The following is a 22,651-nucleotide window of genomic DNA, read 5'->3' on the forward strand; positions in this document are numbered from 1 at the left end:
ACTGAAACATGAAAAAATAGCAGTAATTAATCCCAAAATAAAAGAGAAAAACAATGTTGCTCCAACACAACTGAATAAATGCATATTCTTAACAATCTGTAATCTCTTAAGAAATCAGCTAATATGATAATTTACTAAATGTTTTTTCAGAGATGAAATATTAAGGTGCAACATGTTTATTGATTTGTTTTAGAGGAAGAGGTTTCTAACTATCTGTTTCAGATCATTAGAATTCTCACATTCACTCAAAACCCATAATACCATAACACTGTGAATGTGAAGTACTATTTGATAAAGACTTACCTTCTATGTATCTTATTTTCCTTTGAAAGGCAACTTTCTTAAAACACCACATATCAACAATAATGAAACTTAGCCATTCACTCTGATCTGCATTGAGTTAAAGGATGCAAAGGAAAAAAAAAAAGGTCCTCCCCCCATAAAACTCAATCCTACGTCATGATTTTTCCTTTAAATTTAATCATTTTGAAACATTAAAAATTTTGCTGTTTCTCTTGGAGCATCCTCTATCAAGATTAAAGAAGGGTTTGTTTGAAAACAAACAGGATACAGGAGTAAATGGTGCAGCTTCCAGGCAAGCTATAAATAGCAACGGCATTTTCAAGAAATCTTACACTGGAGCGTTATGTTGCAGTTTAAACATGCAGTGCAGATTTTATTATAAAGTTGTCACCAAAATTCATTGTTATACAAGAAATGCAGTTCTTACCAAGTTTTCTTGGTTCCTGGCTGCTATTTTCTGCTCCTCTTCTGCCCCATTTTTCATGTATTTGACCTCTTCCACCGGTTTGATCCTATACTCATCTGAGTGCCAAAAACAGAAAAGACATTCTATAATCTTTTTCATAATGGTAGAAAGTGTCAGTAAGAAAAGCCAAACAGCACAATTTGTTAGAGCCTTTTTCCCTGTGGTCTTTATATATGGTTCATTTGAAACAATCTGGAAGATGCTTAACTAGCTTCTTTTTATGAAGTGCTCTCCTCTGTCCACTGGGAAAAGTTCAGCATCAGGAAGGCAGCTATGAAAGCGGCACTGCCTGGTCCTTTTACAGAGAGCAGACGGTGTTAGTGGAAACGGAGGTTGTTCCATCTCCAAAGACTATTCGAAATTTATATGTAATAGGGCATATCACATAATGATCTACGGAGATTTTCCTCCATGAGAATATTAGTTCAAAATACCTGTGGCAGCAGTGTTATACAGTATATTCACACCTAAATTTTTCTCTTTAGAAAAAACAAAGCAAAAGCAATGAGCTTGACTGATCAACAAATAGATGTAAACAACTGGAAGTTGAAATTTTCATATTTATTCACATATTAAATGTGCAACAATCTGCAACAATTTCATATGATATATACAGACTTTTTCTTAACCTCTCTGTAAAGTCACACACGAGAGGAGCATGGCTCTAACTGGTAGGTGTATCAGTCAAGGCTGGAGAGTAGAGTGGGCCATGGACAGGACCTGGACTTTGCAACAGCCAGAAAAAGACAGGACAACAAATTCCAATATCGAAACACAGCATAGGTCAAACTTGGGAAAACTTGCAATTAAAGTTCTTTTCCAGGAGAGAGGTTTGGTGATGATAATGCTGACACTTTCACCAGATTTTTGTCACCAGGAAATGACATGGGTACATTAAGGTCAAAAACAGGCGTGACTTTGAGTCATCTTTAGTATGTGGGGAGAAAAATCACAGACATTATGGAATTAGAAAATTTCATCAACCAATAAAATGATGATTGCCTAGCAAAGGGCATGGAATAATGTATAGAACAGGCTACCAATAGATAGATATCTATCACTAGGAAGTTGCTACATAGTTTCTTATTGTCTACAGTTAATTTGCTACAATGCCTATATTCTTACATAATTTCTTACCTTATTATTTATAATACCATTTCCAAAATAGTTTCAGGCTTCCTCATACTATCCCTCAATATGCTATACCCCAAAAATGTTTGTTATGGTAATATTTCTTTAGTAATTATGCTGTTCTGATGTTTCTCAAAATTATCATCCTTATGAAAGTAATATATTTTCTCATTTCTGAATCAAGACTCCCTATTCAGAGGCCAATTGTTTTTTCCTTCTGACAATTCAAGGTAGTTATTGATCCTGCTTCTTTCTAAAGAAATTAGAAAGAGTGGTACAAGTTTACAGTAATGAGTCCTTTAGGAATACCACACCCTAAATGTATTAACAAGTTAATCAGTGGGTTCTGATCCACAATTACAATGTGTAAGAATTTCACATTTCAATTTGGTATGCAGAAGAGAAAAAAAATGAAAGTAAATCAATAAAATTGGTGCATTTAATTAGGAATTATTTACTCAGAAGTAGGAAAAGCAATTGTTAATTGAAAAGAAAAGACACTGACTAATTATGCCTCCAGTACAATTATATAGAGATAAAAATAAAGGGGAAAATATAGCTAAAGAGGGACTCCCTAACTTCAGTTTGGAACATTAATATTTATAAATGATAGTTCACTGGGATAATTACTAACATTTAACTTAACTAAATTATGATGTTAATGACTTATGGTGAGTCTCTGATTACTTAAATTACACATACACATAACTATTTTTTTAAAACACAATTCCAGCAGACTATGATTTTGTCTAGAGGACACACAACCTCATGTGATAAGATGGGAAAAGCACATTTTAGGTCCTAAGCAGAACCTTCTGAAAGAGCCTTCCAAAAGATGGCCCTCTGCTTGCAGCACAGTAAAAGGTCTCTCCTAGGGCCTTGCCCGCTGTCCCTTCCCATACCAAGCAACAGCTCATAGCAGATACTCTCTAAACAGAGGAGTGATATTCAACCTTCATTCTCTTTTTATCCATCCAGGAAACAAAACTGAATTGAAAGTAGTAGAAAAACTATTAATATTTTTCTAATACTTCCTTTCAATGAAGAAAAGCTGCTGGCTACATGACTTTCAAGGCAGCACTATCCCACATACAGACTTTCTATAACATCACCAGTTTAGAAAGAGGATAGGTTTTAGTGTGTCATTAACAAACACGGCTGGCTAGCCAATGCCAATTTCATGGAACACGCTATGATTGGATAAAAAAGAAAGAAAAAAACAAACAGCCACGTCTGCAAAGCCAGACCTATCATTATTACTTACACAACACACTGCACAAAGTCCATCACAGTGTGAAACAAAAAGCCAGCAAGGCCCGAAGATAAACCACAGCCTGTACAAAGCCAAGACTTAAAAACAGTCTGTCAAATCTCTCAAAGGCTCATGCTGGGGATGAAGATGCCCATCTGGAAATAGACAACTTGTCAACCAACGTGTCACACATTTCCATGGCAATGCCGCCTTCATGAATGACACTCTGGGTGGATGAACAGAGCATTTCAGGCGATGGCCGTGACATGACCACCACAGAAATCCATTTTTCCTCTTATTTGGGGCACAGGGGAATCCGTGGGGGATTTTAGGCCCCCTTCATCAGATCCCACACTGGAGGGAATTAGCAGAGCCACTGTTAACAACCAGAGAGTCCTGGTGACAGAACAACGTGCCAACTTGATTAAGAGGAGTGAAAAGCAGACCGTCTTCCTCCGGCTCCCTCACACCTGTTCACGATTTTTCTTTTCTTCTCTTTGATCTTGTCAGGTGGCTTATTAAAATGCACGTCAGAAACAGTAGGCTAACATCCCATTTCAAACCCACTCCCCCTTCTCTCTGTGTAAATAGTTGCAGGCTATGCCAGTCAAAATATATCTGGGGTAGAAGCCCTGCTGTGGTGTGATCTTGTTCCTCAGATCACACCAGAGAGGGGCAACTCCATCAAACTAAAGACAACTGTTTCCCACCAAATCTTTGTACCTCACTTTTGACATAAAAGGCAAGGAGATCAAATCAATGAATACTCAAGGAAATCAACCCTGAATATTCATTGCAAGGACTAATGCTGAAGCTGAAGCTCCAGTATTTTGGCCACCTGATGCAAAGAGCCGACTCACTGGAAAAGACCCTAATGCTGGGGAGGATTGAAGGCAGGGGAAGGGGACAACAGAAGACGAGATGGTTGGATGGCATCATCAACTCAATGGACATGAATCTGAGCAAACTCTGGGAAACAGTGAAGGATGGGGAAGCCTGGCGTGCTGCAGTCCATGGGGTCACAAAGAGTCGGGCACAACTTAGCGACTGAACAACAACAAAAACGCATATAGAACCAAGTTTTTAGAGCTAGAAGGGAATGAAATGGTTTGACTTGACTTTAGATGGTATGGAATCATCACCACTTTCCAGATCCTATCAATTTTCCCATTGTTAATAACTCACTGGCCCCTAACTGGTTCTCTCAAGCTTTGCAGACAAAGATCTGCTAAAAGGTTACTTTTATAATCAAGGGAATGGACTTTAACATGAGACAATCAGATGGAGGTGAGTGCTGGAGTGAGTTTATAATGCCAAAATTATTAAACAGTTAACATTTCTCATAAAAGTACGTATTAGGTAAGGAAGGAGAAAGGCAAGAGATCTAGAAATGCTGCTCTTTGAGTAAAAATGGCTCTTACGGTTGTTTCCTAGAATGGTGAAATTTGCATCTACTTTCACACCTTCTTACTCTGTCTTCTCATTAATGACAGATGTACCAAAATAAACCACATCTTTTCCAGGGCTGTTTCAATTTCAAAAACTCTGTGCTAAAGTCCTCATATCAAAATCTAACATCTGTCTGGGCATCTTCACTGAATGCTCTGGATTGCTTCTTCATTCAGAATTTGCCTGAAGATTCTCTAGTAGACTAATTATTATTATATGCTCAGGAAAACACGAGGACTTAGGAAAAGAGGTAAAAGAAGTATTTACAAAAATAAACAAACCAATTAAAAGCCTAAACTATTCTGCTTCTTAATATAAACTCACTCCCCCTAGATTTCTCCCACTGAGCATCCTGTCTACCAAACTAACTAAATTCAAGTCCCCAAATCCTGGCACAACTTCAGATTCTTCCCTAAGATCTTTTTCAGAAAACTTAAACAAATTTTTCATTAGAATATAATTGCTTTGCGATGTTGTGTTAGTTTCTGCTGTACAATGAAATCAATCAGCTATATTTATACATATATCCTCTCCCTCTTGAGCCTCCTTCCCACTCCCACCCCATCCCCCTCATTCTATCCATCTAGGTCATCATAGAGTGTCGAGCTAAGCTTAGTCTGCTATACAGCAGTTTCCCACCAACTATTTTACACATGGTAGCTTGGAGAAGGAAATGGCAACCCACTCCAGTATTCGTGCCTGGAAAATCCCATGGACAGAGGAGCCTGGCAGGCTACAGTTCATGGGACTGCAAAAAGTTGGACACAACTGAGCAATTGAGCATCACCACCACCAGCGTGTATATATACACACATATATATTCTTTCAAGAGATGGGTACTCATGGTAGCTAAAAGCTTAGCCTCAAGAGCTATTAATAGAAAGACTGGCCATAAGATCTTGGGCAACTTCCTCAATGCTTTCTGTGCTTTGGTTTTTTAATTTGTAAAATGGGAATATTTATAGTACTTAATCTCACACATGGAGCTACATGAATTAACACATGAATACTCTTAAAACAGTGCCTAGCCCATAACAAATGTTCAAAAAATACTGGCTGCTGCTTTAGAAACAGAACCCTGCTGGTTCTGCAGGGAATACTATTTCTAATGCACAAAATCCATCAAAAATGGCAACCCACTCCAGTATCCTGGCCTGGAGAAACCCATGGACAGAGGAGTCTGGTGTGTTACAGTCCATAGGGTCGCAAAGAGTTGGACACAACCGAAGCAACTTAGCACACAGCACATAAAAACAATAAGCATCATGTAAACATCAGTAATTAATTTAATCAAAATGGTGACTCAACTCTATTGACAAATAAGAGGAAGTGATAAGGGGGTATAATTGTCCATGATAAGCCTTCAGTATTTTTTTTAACTATGTACATATAGTGCTTTAATTAAAATAGAACATGATTTTCAAAGAACAATAACTTTTATGATAGGAAAAAGAAGAGTGATCATTATTTGAGTGAAACCAGGGTTACAATAAAATAATGCTCCTCTATCTTCCTGTATATCCTAACTCAATTATTGCCATTGGCACAGCTCCTCGTCTCAGCCTTCCTCGAGGGCACAAGAGTGAACGGGTGAGGTTCCAATTCAGAACAGGCAGGGTGATTGTTTTAAAGAAAGAAGGACAGAGGTTGCTTAAAAAAAAAAAAAGCCACTTTGGAAAGAAAACCCTTTTCTGGAAGGATAAGAAGGCAGAACTCTATGGCACTATAAAATAAAGATGGATGGCAAGCCCGGTCAATTACACCGGGAAATGTGGCCTCCTACTTTGGAGGACTCCACCCATCAGCTGTTCATGCCTCTATTTGCTTATTCATTTCACACTCACCTAATGTCTGCTGTGTCTAAGCCGTGGTCTTTCTCAGGGGCTCACTGGATGCTGTCTGGGTGGACGAGGTATCTGTTTTTTCACTCAAAGTGTCTGGCACACTGGTGTTTAAGAAAACTTTTTTTTTTTTTAAGAGATAAAACCTAGAGACCTGACTTCAGTTCACAGATGAATAAAATTTACCCCAATCAGTGCTTCAGTTTTGTTTGTCTGAGGTGTCCCTTTTCCCCCTTGCTGGATTCTCCAATGAAGAAAAAAGATATCTAATGAAAAATAAAAACAAAAAAACCAATGCCATTCTTTACATTTTTGCAAACAAGTGCAATGGGTATGAAACTTGCTATTTCACCTTAACCTTTTCGCTGTGATGTCCTCAGTGTGGAAGTCTTGGCTGGCGTATATGTAGGTTTTTGAGCTAAAACTTGTATTATTCCCCTACCTAGAATTTCTTTCCTAGTCTCTCAGTTGATTCAAAGACTATTTGAGTCCAAGTTTCATTATCTTTACGAAATCTTCAATCTCTTTGGACTACAAGTATCTCTTCTGCCTCCAAATTTCTAAGTTCTTTTCACTTTTAAAATTTGCCCCAAACACCCTTAGTGTTATTTCCTTCACATGTGAAGTGATTTCAACTAATTGTAAACTTCTCCAAGCGAAGAGATGATTTCATTTCCAGGCTACTCCATGGAAAACCCAGTTAATTTCATGTAGCTAAACCATTCAATATAGGCATCAGCAACCTCAATAGTAGGGTGGTCATGTGATCCTAGGAGATGAAGAAGGAGAAAGGAAACACTTTCTTCTCTTTTCTTTGATGTAAAGCTTGACTTGAACCAAAGCTTTAAGTGGGTGGTTTGTCTTTGATGTCAAAGAACCTCCTCTTCTGAGCCCAACTTGCATCTCCATGTAAACCTTTCCCCAGGCCTCCTCATTCTGCAGTTTTCTCAGCCCTACTGCCTCTACTCACTTCTCCTGCAGCATTACACTAAGTCTATTTTTCAAACTTATACCTTAGCCTTTTGTTTTTCCCGGTGCCCCAATAAAGATGATTTGTGTTAAATCAGGAATCACTAATTGGTGTACTTCTAAGACATCCAACATAAAGGAAAAAATTTGAGGCTTGACGTGTATTCTGGTCGGGAGTTGGGTGAGGGGCCATAGTTTCTTAATAGGGTAGGAAAGTCACTGCTGGCAATCCAATCTCATCCATCCCTTTATCTTTTTTGGAGCTGTTGAGCTTTTGAATCTGTGTGTTGCTGCTATTGATCATATTTGGGAATTTTTCAGCTAATATTCTCCATGCCTCCCTTCCTGTCTTTACACAGCTTGTAAACGGGGAGCTGCCTGACTTCAGAACCCACTCTTTACTGTTATATCATTGGTATATGCTTTGGAACTTATCTCACCTCTCCCATCATCCTAATCTCCAAGATATAGCTTTGTGGTTCTTAATTTTGCAACAACAGGTCAGTGCTTAATAGCTGTTAGACTGAAGAGAATTTTGTCACAGAAGCATTGAAGGCTTTAATGCCCACAGCATGCTGCTGCTGCTAAGTCGCTTCAGTCGTGTTCGACTCTGTGCAACCCCATAGACAGCAGCCCACCAGGCTTCCCCGTCCCTGGGATTCTCCAGGCAAGAACACTGGAGTGGGTTGCCATTTCCTTCTCCAATGTATGCAAGGGAAAAGTGAAAGTGAAGTCGCTCAGTCGTGTCTGACTCTTAGCGACCCCATGGACTGCAGCCCACCAGGCTTCTCCGTCCATGGGATTTTCCAGGCAAAAGTACTGGAGTGGGGTGCCATTGCCTTCTCCGGCCCACAGCATATCTAACCCTGATTCACTTCTAAACCCTCCTCACCTGGAAAGCTCTTATTCAGGAGAGTCTGAAAACTTACTCTGGGCTGGCTCTAAGCTGAGCAACGGCAGATGGTGTTGAAGAGAGGGAACGGAAGAGGCTAGGAAACAGTGCCCGAGAGAAACCACTGTCCTGGGAGAAGGCTTGTGCTCTGGGAAACTTTCTACTACCTGGAGCATATTCCTCAGGTTAGACTGACCCTAGACTGACCGCATAACTAGGCTGACCATATTCCACTTGGCTACAGTCCACCAGGATGGACTAAATCTGGAAAACCTTATACACAAAGCAGAGGCTCAACTGAAGGACCTCACAGACCACTAGCAATTCTAAGTCAGGCAGTCCCTTCACAATCATTACTATATCCTCACTTGCAGAAAACGGTTTTGCCCTTTCCAATGTAATAGTTATCATTAAGCAATTTCTAGGATAATTATGAAGTGCCCATTCTAAACATTTCAAACATTTCTAAAATAAGGTTTTGGTGCATTTAATACTCAATGCTCTTGGTTCTTTTCAAAATGTGACTCAAATCAACCTAATAAAGGAAAACTAACTTCAAAATAAGATTGTTCGATACATTAAGTGCTCATGCTCTAAGAATATAAGCTGTTAAAAAATTACAAAAGGGAAATTATGTTTTTGGACTTCATATTTATGGAAGATTCAAGCCTGGCCACTGGGTTTCAACTAGGGCAATTAGCCAGATTGTATATATTTGTACCCCATGGATCGTAGCCTTCCAGGCTCCTCTATCCATGGGATTCTCCAGGGAAGAATACTGGAGTGGGTTGCCATTTCCTTCTTCAGGGGATCTTCCTGACCCAGGATTGAACCTGGGTCTCTTGAATTGCAGGCAGATTCTTTACCAACTGAGCTATAAGGGAAGCCCATATATTTGTTCACATCCCCCTTTATGATATCTCATAATTGAAAATTGTTAATGTCACTCAGAGAGCAAGTTTTACATGCCTACTTTGTTTTTGCCTGGAGAATCCCAGGGATGGGGGAGCCTGGTGGGCTGCTGTCTATGGGGTCGCACAGAGTCGGACACGACTGAAGCGACTCAGCAGCAGCAGTGAAACCTAACACTGGGACATATTTGAAAACCAGAGATAGACAAAAGATATAGTCTTGCTTCAGTCTTATAAAACTCATTTCAGCACACCTTCACTAATAAAGGGTGCTATCCTTTTTAAAAAACATGCAATCAACTGAGGGGTGAAAACAGTATCTAGTTTTCATTTTAGTTTGATGTTTCAAAATTTGCTAGTTTTACTGAATACTTTTTTCCTGTTTGGATCATTCAATTCACATGTACTCCCTTCTTTCTGATATCCTTTGCCCTTTTTCTCTAGTTGGAGTTGTAGCATTTTCCTTTTTGACTGCTATGAGCTCTCTGCAAACTATACCAATTTATGGATATACTTCTGGCCCCAAAAGGTCTGTGCAAAAGCACCTCTTGAGTTTCATTCAGACAAGAGGAGGCAGAAGGAACTAACTCCCTTCTGTTCTTCAGTCAAATGCTACACTATCTTTTCTGTGTTCCTTTCCTTCTTTACTTAAGCAGCATTCACTGAGCACCTAGTACATGCCAGAGAACAGAGTACTCAGTCCTGGGCAAAGGAGGCAGACGCTGTACTCAAGGAGCTCACAGCCAGTGAGGGAAAATTTAAGAAGATGAGCAAATGAGAGTGTAGTCCATCTGCAGCCATAAAGCACAAGTGTGGGGCTTCCCCAGTGGCTCAGTGGTAAAGAATCTGCCTGCAATGCAGGAGTGACAGGAGACACAGGTTCGATCCCTGGGTCAGGAAGATCCCCTGGAGAAGGGCATAGCAACACACTCCAGTAATCTTGCCTGGAGAATCCCATGGACAGAGGAGCCAGGCGGGCTATGGTCCACAGGGTCGCAGAGAGTTGGACAACACCGAAGAGACTTAGTATGAACACACAGGGTGGTTGTAATAAGAAGAGAAAGGAGGGACCCCTTAAGAAAGGTTGAGGAGAGTCTTGGAGGAGGTGACATAACTCAGAGGAGTACTAAGGAACACTAAGGTGTGTGAGAAGGACAGGTCTAGGTAAGGGGACAGTGAGTTCAACAGCCAGAGAGAACATGGCCAACAGGAACAACACAGAGAGTTCTAGTACAGCCAACACGCATAATTCGGGGTGGGGGGCAGGCGGGGGTTGCTGCCTAGAGAGATGTACAGAAGGGAGGCTGTAGGGCAAGTGCAGGAAGAACTGGGATGCAAATCCCACCAGAGTCAGGCTCCGCGCCAAGCGGGTATTGACTTCCCCCACCAGGTACCAGACTCAAGCTGCCGTTACAGCCTAAGCTTCTGTCCTCAGCCATCTCCTCTGGAGAGACCCCAACCATTGCAATCCAAGGCTTTCTGCCTCTCTGAAAGAAGACTCAGCGAAGGTGGAACACACATGAGCCAGGGGAGGTGGGCCAGTCAGCTGAGGAAGGTGAGGAAGAACGACACCTGGAGGAGAAGACAGGCCAAGAGCCAGTGGCCACTAGGAGTCTCAGGAGGGTGGAGTCTTTACCTGGAGTCAGCTGGCGGGGCTGGAGCTTAAGTACAATATCTGCCAGAACCTGTTTGCTGCTTCCTGGAGAGTCATGCCTTCACCTAGGGATGGGGAGGTATCGAAGCTTGCAGAACAGGGAGTGCTTGGGATGGGCTGTGATCTGTCCTGGGGCAAAGGAGCTGCCAGTGAACCTGACCCCAGCTGCTTCCCCTTTGGCGGGACAGCAGTGAATCAGAAGGGACAGAGCACTGGCTCAAAGGGCCCTTCTCTTCTGGACCTGGCGTGGTGACTTCCTAGCTGTGTGCCGTGGAGGCAGGGGAGAGAGTGAGCTGAGTGTGCTGAGATGCGTGTGCGTGGGTGCTACGGCTTCTCAGCATTCTTAGGGTCTTGTTCACGTCTTTGAAGGTGCCCACAGCTGCAGGGATGCTAAAGTGGTAAAGCTTCCCTCACTACAACGCCTTTAATAATTAAGACTGGACCTGCAGGTCCCATTCCTGAATCATTTAATCATTTCAGAGGCCAGACAGCACGTCTCTTCCATTCATGTGGGGCTTGTTATTCAGTGATGGGGCTTCCTAGGTGGCGCTAGTGGTAAAATATCTGCCTGCCAATTCAGGAGACGCAAGAGACTTGGATTCAATCCCTGGGTTGGGAAGATCCCCTGGGGAAGGGAATGTCAACTTACCCCAGTATTCTTGCCTGTAAAACCCTATGGACAGAGGAGCCTGGCCCGCTACAGTCCATGGGGTCACAAAGAGTTGGACACGACTGAGCAACTGAGCACACATTCAATGACCAGGGAATTATTAACCAGTCATTAAAGGTCCCAGAACATTCATCTTTTGGCATACTCTGACTAAAGACATACACCAGTTAATATACGATAATAATTCCCAACCAAGAGAGTGGCGAGTCCCTCGCAGAGAGGAAAGGCAGGCGTGGTGGTTCTGAGAGCCATTCACTCAGCTTCTCTAGAGCCCTGCTCTGTCTCTTCAGGAGTGCTGGTTCTCCACCAACCACGGAAAAGCTGGAGACCAGCTAGGTCCTCTCTGCTCTTCTTGGCGGGGTTCCTGTTATCCTTGATAACCGTTCAAGAGAAAGCCTGTCCAGCCATCTCTCCTCTTCCCTAATCCTCATGCCAGTCCGATGAGGCTGGTACTACAAGCCCCTTTCCACAGTTGCAGAGATCAGTCCTTGATTGGCTGGTCAAGTCGCAATGCTGGTTCTAACCCAGGTTGCTTGGAATCCAGGGCCAGACTCCTAACCACTAAGCCCGTTCTTTTTTTTAAACCACAAAGCACAGGAAACAATCACTTTGGGAAATGATACAGGCATAAAGTATGAACAGACTCAGAAAGGATCTGAACACATTTGGAAATCACAGCGATATAAATAAAAGCTATACAGATATCTAACCAAAAGTTCATGGGTAACATCAGGGAAACTAGCAGACCCCTCCCTCATCAGGTGTTAGGAGTCTTTGCTGGTGGAAAATATTACCCCTGTGCTCCTTAAGTTAGGAACCAATATACCATCCAAAGTAAGGGCTGTGAGACCTCTCATTACAATGGCGATTTGACCGCCACTGCATCCAATGGGTGAAAACCAAAGCTCTCCTCCAATACGCAGTAAATACTGCAGTATCTTTGCAAAAAACTTTGTATTTTGAAAGATAACTTCATTTTAAGGCTTCTGTTATACACTATGACTTTGATATATGATCTTAGCAATAAGATCAAGCAAGGATCTCTTCCTTTACTGGAGTAAGGAGGAGGAGGAGGGACTGAACACAGGAGAGGTAGGGACGAGGAGGAGAGAGAGAATGAGGATGAGAGCTATCATTTATCGAGTCCCAGATGCAGTTTGGAAAATCTGTTATACCACAACCCATTTAATACTCTCAGGGCTCTAAGAAAGAGAAGCATGTCTCCATCACAAGGAAACGTTCACTCATCTAGCGGTACCATCGAATATGTGGTGGGACTAGGGCCAGCCCTTGAACCCAGGCAGTCTGACTCAGACACCCCAGGTTCTTATTCAACTTTCTCACAAATGTGTCATAAACTGAATTTCTGATAAAAACGAAAATTCTCTTTGCTGGTCTCCGTTACAGAACTATTACAACATGTTATCACAATGTGTATCCTCTTCCTGAGTGGAAATCATCTTTAAGATAAACCTTTTCAGGTCAGACATTAAAATATATATTATGATAAAATATGATCTAAAATAAATGCAAACAGTGATTTTCCTTTTAGGTAACAGCAAATGCTGGTGGCTCAGTTGGAAAGAATTCACTTGCCAATGCAGGAGACAGGGGTTCCATCCCTGGGCTGAGAAGATCCCCTGGAGAAAGAAATAACCCACTCCAGTATTCCTGCCTGGGAAATCACATGGACAGAGGAGCTTTGTGGGCTACAGTCCATGAGGTCTCAAAAAAGTTGGACATGACTTAGCAACTAAATAACAACAACAAATACAAACAGATACTAACAGAATGGCTCGCATGCCTTCCTTTGGACATTGAGCTCATAAAATTCCACTGTCATGAAGAGTTGCTTTTCTAAAACTGGTAATAAATTTCTGCTGATTCATCCATAGTCAGTCCTTCACTACTGTCTGGGGTCAAAGGTTGTGAACTTGCTGGAGGGCTGGTCAGAATTAGGAAATTCATGACCATTCCAGGAATTCTTCCCCATTTAGTGTGGCTGCCATAGAGTCATCTGAAACACGGAACAAGTTGACCAATGGTGCAGTCATGCACATGTATGTGTTTGTGTGTGTTAGAAGAAGGACATCTTAATGTTGATCTAACTCCTTTAATTGGGTTCTGACTTAAGTGGATTTCTATCAAAGAAAAGATTCTTAGATTATAATCCAGATGCTTAAGCATCCCAGTCCCCTCCTTCTCTCTCCAGGCATCTGACCAGCAGGCCTGGCTTGTGCTCTTTTGTGATGCAGTCTGGCAATGGGGAAACTGCAGCAGCCTGAATTTAGACCAGAAAGAGCAGAGCTAAAGAGATGAATTGGGCTGGAAAGGAAAGTTTTGCAGATTAGAGAGACAGAGGGGGGAGATCTTTCAGGTAGTCCAAAGAAAGGCAGACAGAAAGTCACTAGAGTGGCAGAGAGCTCTATTCATGGGAATAGATTTCAGTACATGGTGAAGTAGGTTTAATAATGAGATGTTTCTTTGGGATTTTTTGAGGTTATTCAGTAAAAATTTAAATTGCTTTTCAGTGATCTTTGGTTCTTTTACTATGCCTCTGGACTGAAGCTGGCTTCTGTGTTCTACAACCATTAGAAATAATTTAGTGGCAGCGAAATCATTAGCAAGAATAGGAAAGAACTAGATAGAGCCGTTTTCATTTGAAGCAATTCCCAAGGCTACAAGCACTGCCACTGAATTTTTCAAATGGAAAAACACAGCTAAAATACAATTTGTAATAAAATAGTACAGCTTCCCCACTTGCGAAAAATATTCATGACTTGACTTTCACTGCCGATGTCACGAAGAAAGGTCCTGGAAGGGGAGGCGAGAGAGCTCACTCACATGTGTATATGAGGGGTGAAGAGGGCTCTCGCACACTCTCTCTGCTTCTCACAAGTCTGTACCTCTTCTCATAAGAGCTTCTTTCACATAAAGCAAAAGATCATTTTTACTTGCAATGAATCACCAAGTTATCTTCCCCTTAGAGACTAAAGTATGCTTTGAGAGCGACAGCAAATAGCTCTTTAGGAATAAAGTGTCTGGGTGAGTTGAGGCAACAGCATGTTCGATGACAGTTTAATGGTGAGCAGCATGGTATATAAGAACACACCATCCTCCACTACCTGGTCAGTCTGAATGAGCCTATTTTAGTAACACATTTTGCTCAATTTGTTTGCAAGAGATGGGAGCTGTTTGGTATTATCATCTTTTGGGGGAGGATGCATGAGGGCAATTGAATGGTTTGATTAAATTCAAATTGTGTGGTATAGCAATTGTGAGATAGGCTCAGTAGTGACAGCCTGCAGGAGGACACAGAGATGATGGGGAAGTGTCCTCAGTGACACTCACCCCAAATCCCTGCAGATGGTGACTGCAGCCATGAAATTAAAAGACGCTTGCTCCTTGGGAGAAAAGCTATGATCAACCTAGGCAGCATATTAAAAAGCAGAGACATTACTTTGCCAACAAAGGTCTGTCTACTCAAAGCTATGGTTTTTCCAGTAGTCATGTACAGATGTGAGAACTGGACTATAAAGAAAGCTGAGTGCCGAAGAACTGATGCTTTTCAACTGTGGTGTTGGAGAAGACTCTTGAGAGTCCCTTAGACTGCAAGGAGATCAAACCAGTCCATCCTAAAGGAAACAGTCCTGAATATTCATTGGAAGGACTGATGCTGAAGCTGAAACTCCAAGACTTTGGCTACCTGTTGCAAAGAACTGACTCACTAGAAAAGACCCTGATGCTGGGAAAGGTTGAAGGCAGGAAAAGAAGGGGACGACAGAGGATAAGATGATTGGATGGCCACTGACTCGATGGACATGAGTTTGAGTAAGCTCTGGGAATTGGTGATGGACAGGGAAGCCTGGCGTGCTGCAGTCCATGGGGTCACAAAGAGTTAGACACAACTGAGCAACTGAACTGAATTGAAAGACAGTGAATGTTCTCAAGGGTCCATTTTGCTTCCTCAAGAGAGATGTACAGGGACTTCCTTGGTGGCTAAGACTATTGACTCTGCACTCCCAGTGCAGTCGGCCTGGGTTCAATCCCCGGTAAGGGAACTATATCCCACATGCCACAACCAAGAGTTCGAAGGCTGCAACTAAAGATCCTGCATGCCACAACTAAGACCCGGGTCAGCCAAATAGATCTCTTAAAAAGGGATGTATAGTAGAAAAAAGAACTGCTAAATCACTTCACACCTGTTAGAGTGGCTATCATCAAAAAGACAAGAGATCAGACGTGCTGGGACCCTCTTGCACTGTTGGTGGGATTGTAAATCAACACAGTCACTATGGAAACCAGTATGGTGGTTCCTCAAAAAATTAAAAACAGAACTACCACATATATGATCCACCAATCCCACTTCTGGGTATACACCCGAAAAAAAATGCTATCAGGATCTCAAAGAGATATTTGCACTCCCACGCTCTCACTACTTCAGAAGAGCCAAAGTACAGAAATGACCTAACTGTCCATTGATGGAATTATGGATAAAGAAAATGTGGTATATATACCCAATGAAATAGTATTCAGTCACAAGAAAGAAAGAATCCTGCCATTTGTGGCCGTGTGGATGGATTTTGAGGGCACTGTGATAAGTGAAATAAGTGAAATAAGTCAGAGAAAGACAAATACTGTATATTACTTTTATACAGAATCTAAGAAAGTTAAACTCGCAGAAACAGAGAGTGGAATGGTGGTTGCCAGCAGCTGTAGGGTGAGAGACTATGAGGAGATGCTGGTCAAAGACTAGAAACTTCCAGCTATGAGTTAAGTTCTGGGGATGTAATGTACAGCATGGTGACTACAGATAACACTACTGTACTATGTACTTGAAAGTTGCTAACAGTAAATCTTATATGTTCTCAATGCACACATATGCACACACACACACACACAGTCATTATGTGCAGTCATGTGTTAGCTGATCTTATTGTGATAATCATTTTGCAATGTATATCAAATCACCACATGGTATACCTTAAATTTATACCTTATATAAAAAAGAGCTGCTGTGATTTCTGAGACTTCAAATGATTTAAATCAGACATTTTCAACACATAGCAAAGTATGAACGTCCCACACAATTCTATACAGACAGACCAAAGCAGAATTTGGGAGGATGGTTCATACAGAGACACAGAACAACCATAATTCCTTGGTACATCTTTTGTACTGTTTTCTTTTAGTTTCTTTTCAGGGATGCTGCTTGCACTCAAAGGCCCGAGTTATATAAAACATCAAGAGTTCAAAAATCTTCAAGTATATTGTATGACCTTGATGTGTTCCAAAGTTTCTTTTACATGGTGTAAAGAGGCCTTTCACCTGATCAGGTTACGGGTGATAAGGTTCCAAACTGCTCCTGCAGAATCTGGCAGAGGTACACCCAAGGTCTGGGGTCTTGGCAGGGCATTCCCAGCAAAATATCTGCCAAACTAGAAGGGCACGAATTTCAGGCTCACCCCTCTTATACCCCCACCATGTCGGTTTCCAGAAACAGCCACCATCACCTGTTCCCCATGCAGCAAGCCACATCACCCACTCCAAGGTGTGAGTTTCAGATCTCAAAGTCCTTCTGACCACTCCTTAACTGGGGAGGGCGTAAAGATAACTCAGCTGACTCCTTTGGGATGCTCTGTGGGTGGACCTGGCCTTGGCTTACCAAACCCCACTCTGCTCACCCCCTGTTACCTGTTCCCTTTTCTATCTCTTTCAGCCATTTGACTCTCTTTATAACCTCATCTTCCATATTGTCAACTTCTCTTCTCACCACCATCTCTGGAGGCAAATCAAACCTGCCAAAGCCCAACTTTCTAGAAAAAGCAAGGGTACCTCTCAAAAAGGTTACACATTTACCGTAACTTTTCATAGATGAGTTCTTCCTCTGTAAGAGTCTACTGAGCACAAAAGAAAGTCATTTGTGCAGCATCCTGGAGAACACTGATGCGTTCACACGGTGGTGGAGGAGTGAGGGGAGGGCAGGAAGGTGAGTAAGCGTGACGCTATTTTTCCCTTAAAAGTTAACAATGCAAACTGGAATGGAAATTCATAATGGGAAATTTTCTGGGACCTTCGTTTGCCCCCACAGAAATCTGTGTTTTATTTGTGTATCGGTTGTTGCATCTCATAGCACATGGCTCCTATTCTGGGAAGGTAACTGAAATGGAGTGATGGTTAAGTCTGAAGCAGAGGGCCCAAAGCTCAGAGAAGGGGTCAGGGAAAGAAGAAACTGCAGCCCAGAGTTCTATGAGGAACAAAGAGTGCCAGAATGAGAAGAGTCTGGGTTGGGGGAAGGGAAGAGCCTTGTGAAAGGGGAGCTGTGGTTATCAGGGGAAGGGAGGGGGGGACCAAAAATGTGCCTACAGGGCCCCCCGCCAGCCTTCCACCAACATGCTATAAAATAAAAACAAGTCATGTCTGAAGATCCCTTTTCATTCAGGTTGAGTGAAACGAAACAGTGGTTTCTATTCGAGCAGAGGAAGTGCTGAACGGATGCACTTCAGCCCAGGAGGTTTTGGAGCTCTGAAGTGACTCCCTTCACAAGGGCCATGCCCCATGAACTGCAAACTAGAGTCAGAACACTGCTCCCTGCATCCCAGCTTGCATCAATGAATATGCCACAAGAAGGTTAAGAAAAGAAAACACAAACAAAAAAAAACAAGGTGAAACACATTACCGTAAAATTTGAACCCTGTTAATCCCTCCATCCCCGTCTGAGAAAGTCTCTACTTTCACAGTACTTGTTTCTCTTTTCACCCCACGGTGCTAAGCCTCAAAGCACGGTCTGGTTTCAGAACTTGAAAACCACTAACGAGGAGAAGCCTCTGTTGGTATAAAATTCCACTCGCCTCACCGCTCCCAGTGCCTCACTGCGAAGCTCGAGGATAAGACGTGCTCTGAGGAAGCTCACATTTAATCACCTCCTGAACCTGACCACACCTCACTTTACTGCTAGCGCCTCAGTCCAGACCCCTGTCCTCTTGTCTCCACCAGCTGCTAACTGGTCACCTGCGTCTACTCCTGCGTCTTAGTGTCTATTCCCTAGGTAGCAGCCAGAGTCAGCCTTTAAATTAAAACCAAAGTCACTTTGGTTTTTAATCACTCCCCAAATCCTCTTCTGGCTTCTGTTACATTTAAAATAGAAGCCAGAGTCTACGCTTGAGCTACAGGTCAACGCACAGTCCAAGCCCAGGCTGCCTCTCTGAGCTCATCACCCACCACTCTCCCAACCTAAGGGTCTTTTCCCTGGGATTCGGGCCTGGAGTTCCAGTGCCTGAAGGACTGCTCCTGGTCGTTCTCTTGGCCTGCTCCTTCTTTCAGGTCTCTGCTCCAAAAGGTCAACTGCTCAGGCAGACCTTCTCTGACCTGCGAGTCTACAGCAGCCACTGCGCCACTGTCTCCTGTTGGTTACTTTTCTCACTGCGCTCATCGCCACCTGACAAGGTGTTACATGCCTCTCGGTTTACATGGGTCCCTCCCTAGGATGTAAACAAAACAAAAGTGGTCATTGTCTTTTTACCTGTTACCTCCTCTAGTAAGAGCCAGTTTCTTGCAATTGCTCAATAAATACTTCTTAAAAGAATAATTGAGAATAATTGAGAATAATCAGAGCTAAAAGCATAGTTTTTCATTTTAACATTTGGCAAGTGAACAACTGCATTAGCGGAAATAAGACGAGGACAAAAGAGGAAAGCCGTGGTCAAAATTCAACATCTAAACATTTCTATTTGTTTTTAAACTTTTTATTTTGTATTGGGGTATAGCCAATTAACAAACAATGTTGTGATACTTTTAGGTGTTCAGTGAAGGGACTCGGCCATACACACACATATAACATTCTCCCCAGACTCCCCTCCCATCCAGGCTGCCACATAACACTGAGCAGAGTTCCCTGTGCTATCCAATAGGCCCTCACTGATTATCCATTTTAAACACAGAGACGTTTCTGGAGTGAAAGAAGGCAATGCGAAATAAATGATTAATGAAAAAATATTGTATTCAACAGCTGACACAATGCAGACCAAAATGCTGGGTGAAACATTAAAAATAAAATCTTATTTCGTATATAATTTGATCATTTTATGTCTTCTTCGGTTATAGATCAAAATCAACAGTGACATTTATACAGTGAAGCACGGGTGCCTGTAGCTAGAAGGAAATTTAAATGCAATTTAGCTTGTCTTGAGTGTGGTATTCAAACTGGAAATAAAACATAATCTAAATAGAGATTTGTACCAGTTTGGCTTTGTTTTACAATCTGAAAGAATTCATTAGTTTCACAGATTGGTATTTTAGCACCATGCTTTTTCACTTCACCCCTAACCATTTACTTTCAATTCTTAATAGGCATGCACATAGCTTTTGAAAATATATTTTAAGTGAAAATGTAAAATCTATTTACATTAAGACTTAAGCGTGGACTATTACTTTTAAGGAGGTGAACTGTATACCTTTGTCCCTCCTGGACTTCTGTCTCCACCAACTACTTTTCCCAGCAATGTCCCTTTTTTTCTTAAAAAAATTAAATTAGTATGTTGTAAAAACCTATAATAGATAAAGAACCTGAAAATATTTATATGTTATCTGAATCACTGTGCTATACACCTGAAACTAACACAATATTGTAAATTACCTATACTTCAATAAAAAATTTAACTATTCAATCTTTCTAAACCAAAGGCCATTTCATTCATTATTTAAAACTGTATTGTTAATTATATGTTAGTAGAATAGTATTTACATATAGGTTTAATACAACAGCCATGAGATGCTTATCTCTCTGTTATTCCTTAGAATCTGACTTTAAGTTGTGACTTTATTTCTCTTTTAGAATCTGGCAGGGCCAACACATTATAGCTACCATAAGTAAAAAAAAAAAAAAAAAATCACACTCTGAAAGTAACCAGGTTAGAGTATAGTACAGTATAAAGTCCTCAATTTGGACAATTAAATGTTCCCTTTTTGTCTAAACTTTGTTTAAAAGTATGTTTTATCATGCATTTTATTATCCTTTTCAAATAACAGAACTAACATATCCCACTACCACTTCTAACAAAACTTTAAAACAGAAAGTCAGCAACACAAATCTCACACTGTCCAGCACCTAAACTGCACCAATTCGAGCAGTGATACACAACAGATAAACTAAAAAGCGGCCAGACGATACGGAAAGAGGGGCAGTAACCCCACACTTCCACCTGTCTTGTCTTCTGTAATCCTGGAGAAGGAAATGGCTACCCACTCCAATATTCTAGCCTAGAGAATCCCCATGGACAGAGGAGCCTGAGGGCCACAGTCCATGGGGTCGCCAAGAGTCAGACACGACTGAGCGACTAAGCACACACACACTCCTGTAATGCTTTGAAGCGACAGAAGATGTTGGGGGACACTTCTAACTTTTTAGAAGGAAAAAAGTATAAAGCAATCAACATTTGTTGACCACTACCACCACCATCATTTTTCTTAGAAAAAAAAAAAATCATCAAATACTATTATGTATAATCTTTCCAATGGCCCCATGGCTTGAGAGAAACCACGGTCTCTCTGGAGACCACAGAGTCATGTGAACTGTCCACAGGCTGGGAAACAGGTAAAGCAGAACCTTTGAACATGAGTGTTCAGTTCTCTCCAACAGCGATCACTTAAGTTCAACCCACTTGCTCCCAAGATGTGGAACTGAGGATGACAGCGATGGCCTTGTAGCAGCTGCTCTGCAACAAAACCCAAACACACCCAGCATCTTCAGCCAGCGAGTCAAGGGCTTCTCTATAAACTGGGCTTTCTGGGCCACAGTCATTTGTTCTGTTTCATAAAACCTTATGAGGTATGTAGCCCACAGTGCTAAGAGAGTAACTTCTGCAAATAATTACTTAGAGTAGAAAATGTGAGAGGAAGTGAGAGACCGAGATGCAAGTCACAAAGGATGAAGATGGCTCAATTTCGCATTAGTAATCTGTCAACCCCTACATGATGCCTCCTCTTCATGTTTTGAAATGAAGAGCAAGACAAGGCCCATTAGCTAAAAATAGACTTCAGAGAGAGAATGATATCATAGTTCCCTGCAGTGGAAGCGTGGTGTTGTAACCACTGACTGCCAGGGAAGTCTGTCATCATAGTGCGCTTTGAAAAAAAATTTTATTTAATTTTTTAAGAAACTTCTTTTAGAAGAAAAGAAGATGTAGATATTTGGAAATACAATAGAAATACAAAGCACCGCCGAGAGATCATTATTCACCCTTCCTGGTAAATACCCAGAGGCTTGTTTTCAGTCCATGCACATATACGTATTTCGTCATCTGATAAATGGCATTCTATATATACAAGTGTCACAACCTGTTTTTTTTTCCCATTTAATATCAGAGCATCTTAATACAATGAAACAAACAAATAGAAATATCCAAACAGGGAAGTGCGACATCAACTATCATAAACTCTGTGGTCTTCCTATCCCCAAATTAGAGAGTTGAGGATTATTTGATATACTTAGGTTTTCATTTGGTTCAAGGAACTGCAGAGTCAGACATGCAGATGAGTTCCCAGAGGTGCCCTTGACCATCCTTTGGCTCAGATGTAAGTCTCCCAGACCCTAGTCAACAGGCGCTGGCTGAGGAGCAGGGTGCAGTAGGAGGGGCTGTTTTCCTACCAGTACTCAGTGACTGTTTGCCAACAGCAAAAAGAAACTCAACGCACACCATGACCCATCACATCTGTGTGCTCTTCCTACGGAACCCCAAAGGTCACTGTCATGGGAAGATCACGGAGGTGAAGACGGCGCTGAGAGGACTGGGCCAGAGGACTGCAATCAGATCACGGGTGGAGCGGGGTGGGGGCAGGACCAAAGGGGCCCAAGTGTGTTAGGTCCTCATCAACCAGTGCCTGGTGGATGGACAGCCGGCTAAGAAAGGAAGAGGCAGGTGACTTAGGCTTTGTTCTCCCATTAGACTGAAAGTTCCTGGATCAGAGGCACTGTATTTCGTACATTAAAAAAATCCCTTTGTAGGCCTGACAGAGTGCCTCTCTTGCTTCCCCTTCCTAAAGCACACATTTGTTCACTTAAGTTCTGAAACCAGATACAGCCAAGTTCCCTAAGATAACCTGTGTAAACTTAGGG

General features: G+C 41.8%; 1 protein-coding gene across 2 annotated transcripts in view; it reads right to left on the bottom strand.

Annotated features, from left to right (window-relative positions):
• Window positions 1-22,651, bottom strand: part of C16H1orf21 (chromosome 16 C1orf21 homolog) — a 242,536-nt gene that overhangs the window by 113,253 nt on the left and 106,632 nt on the right. For both annotated transcript variants that reach the window (XM_086343415.1, XM_086343416.1), the window contains one exon: window positions 731-825. In XM_086343415.1, coding sequence (XP_086199541.1) covers window positions 731-825 — 95 coding nt within the window. The remainder of the gene's footprint in view (window positions 1-730; window positions 826-22,651) is intronic.

The sequence above is a fragment of the Bos grunniens genome, chromosome 16 (genome assembly GCF_055505025.1).
Source record: "Bos grunniens cultivar Pamir isolate PY7600 chromosome 16, Bosgru_T2T1.0, whole genome shotgun sequence".
NCBI lineage: Eukaryota > Metazoa > Chordata > Mammalia > Artiodactyla > Bovidae > Bos > Bos grunniens.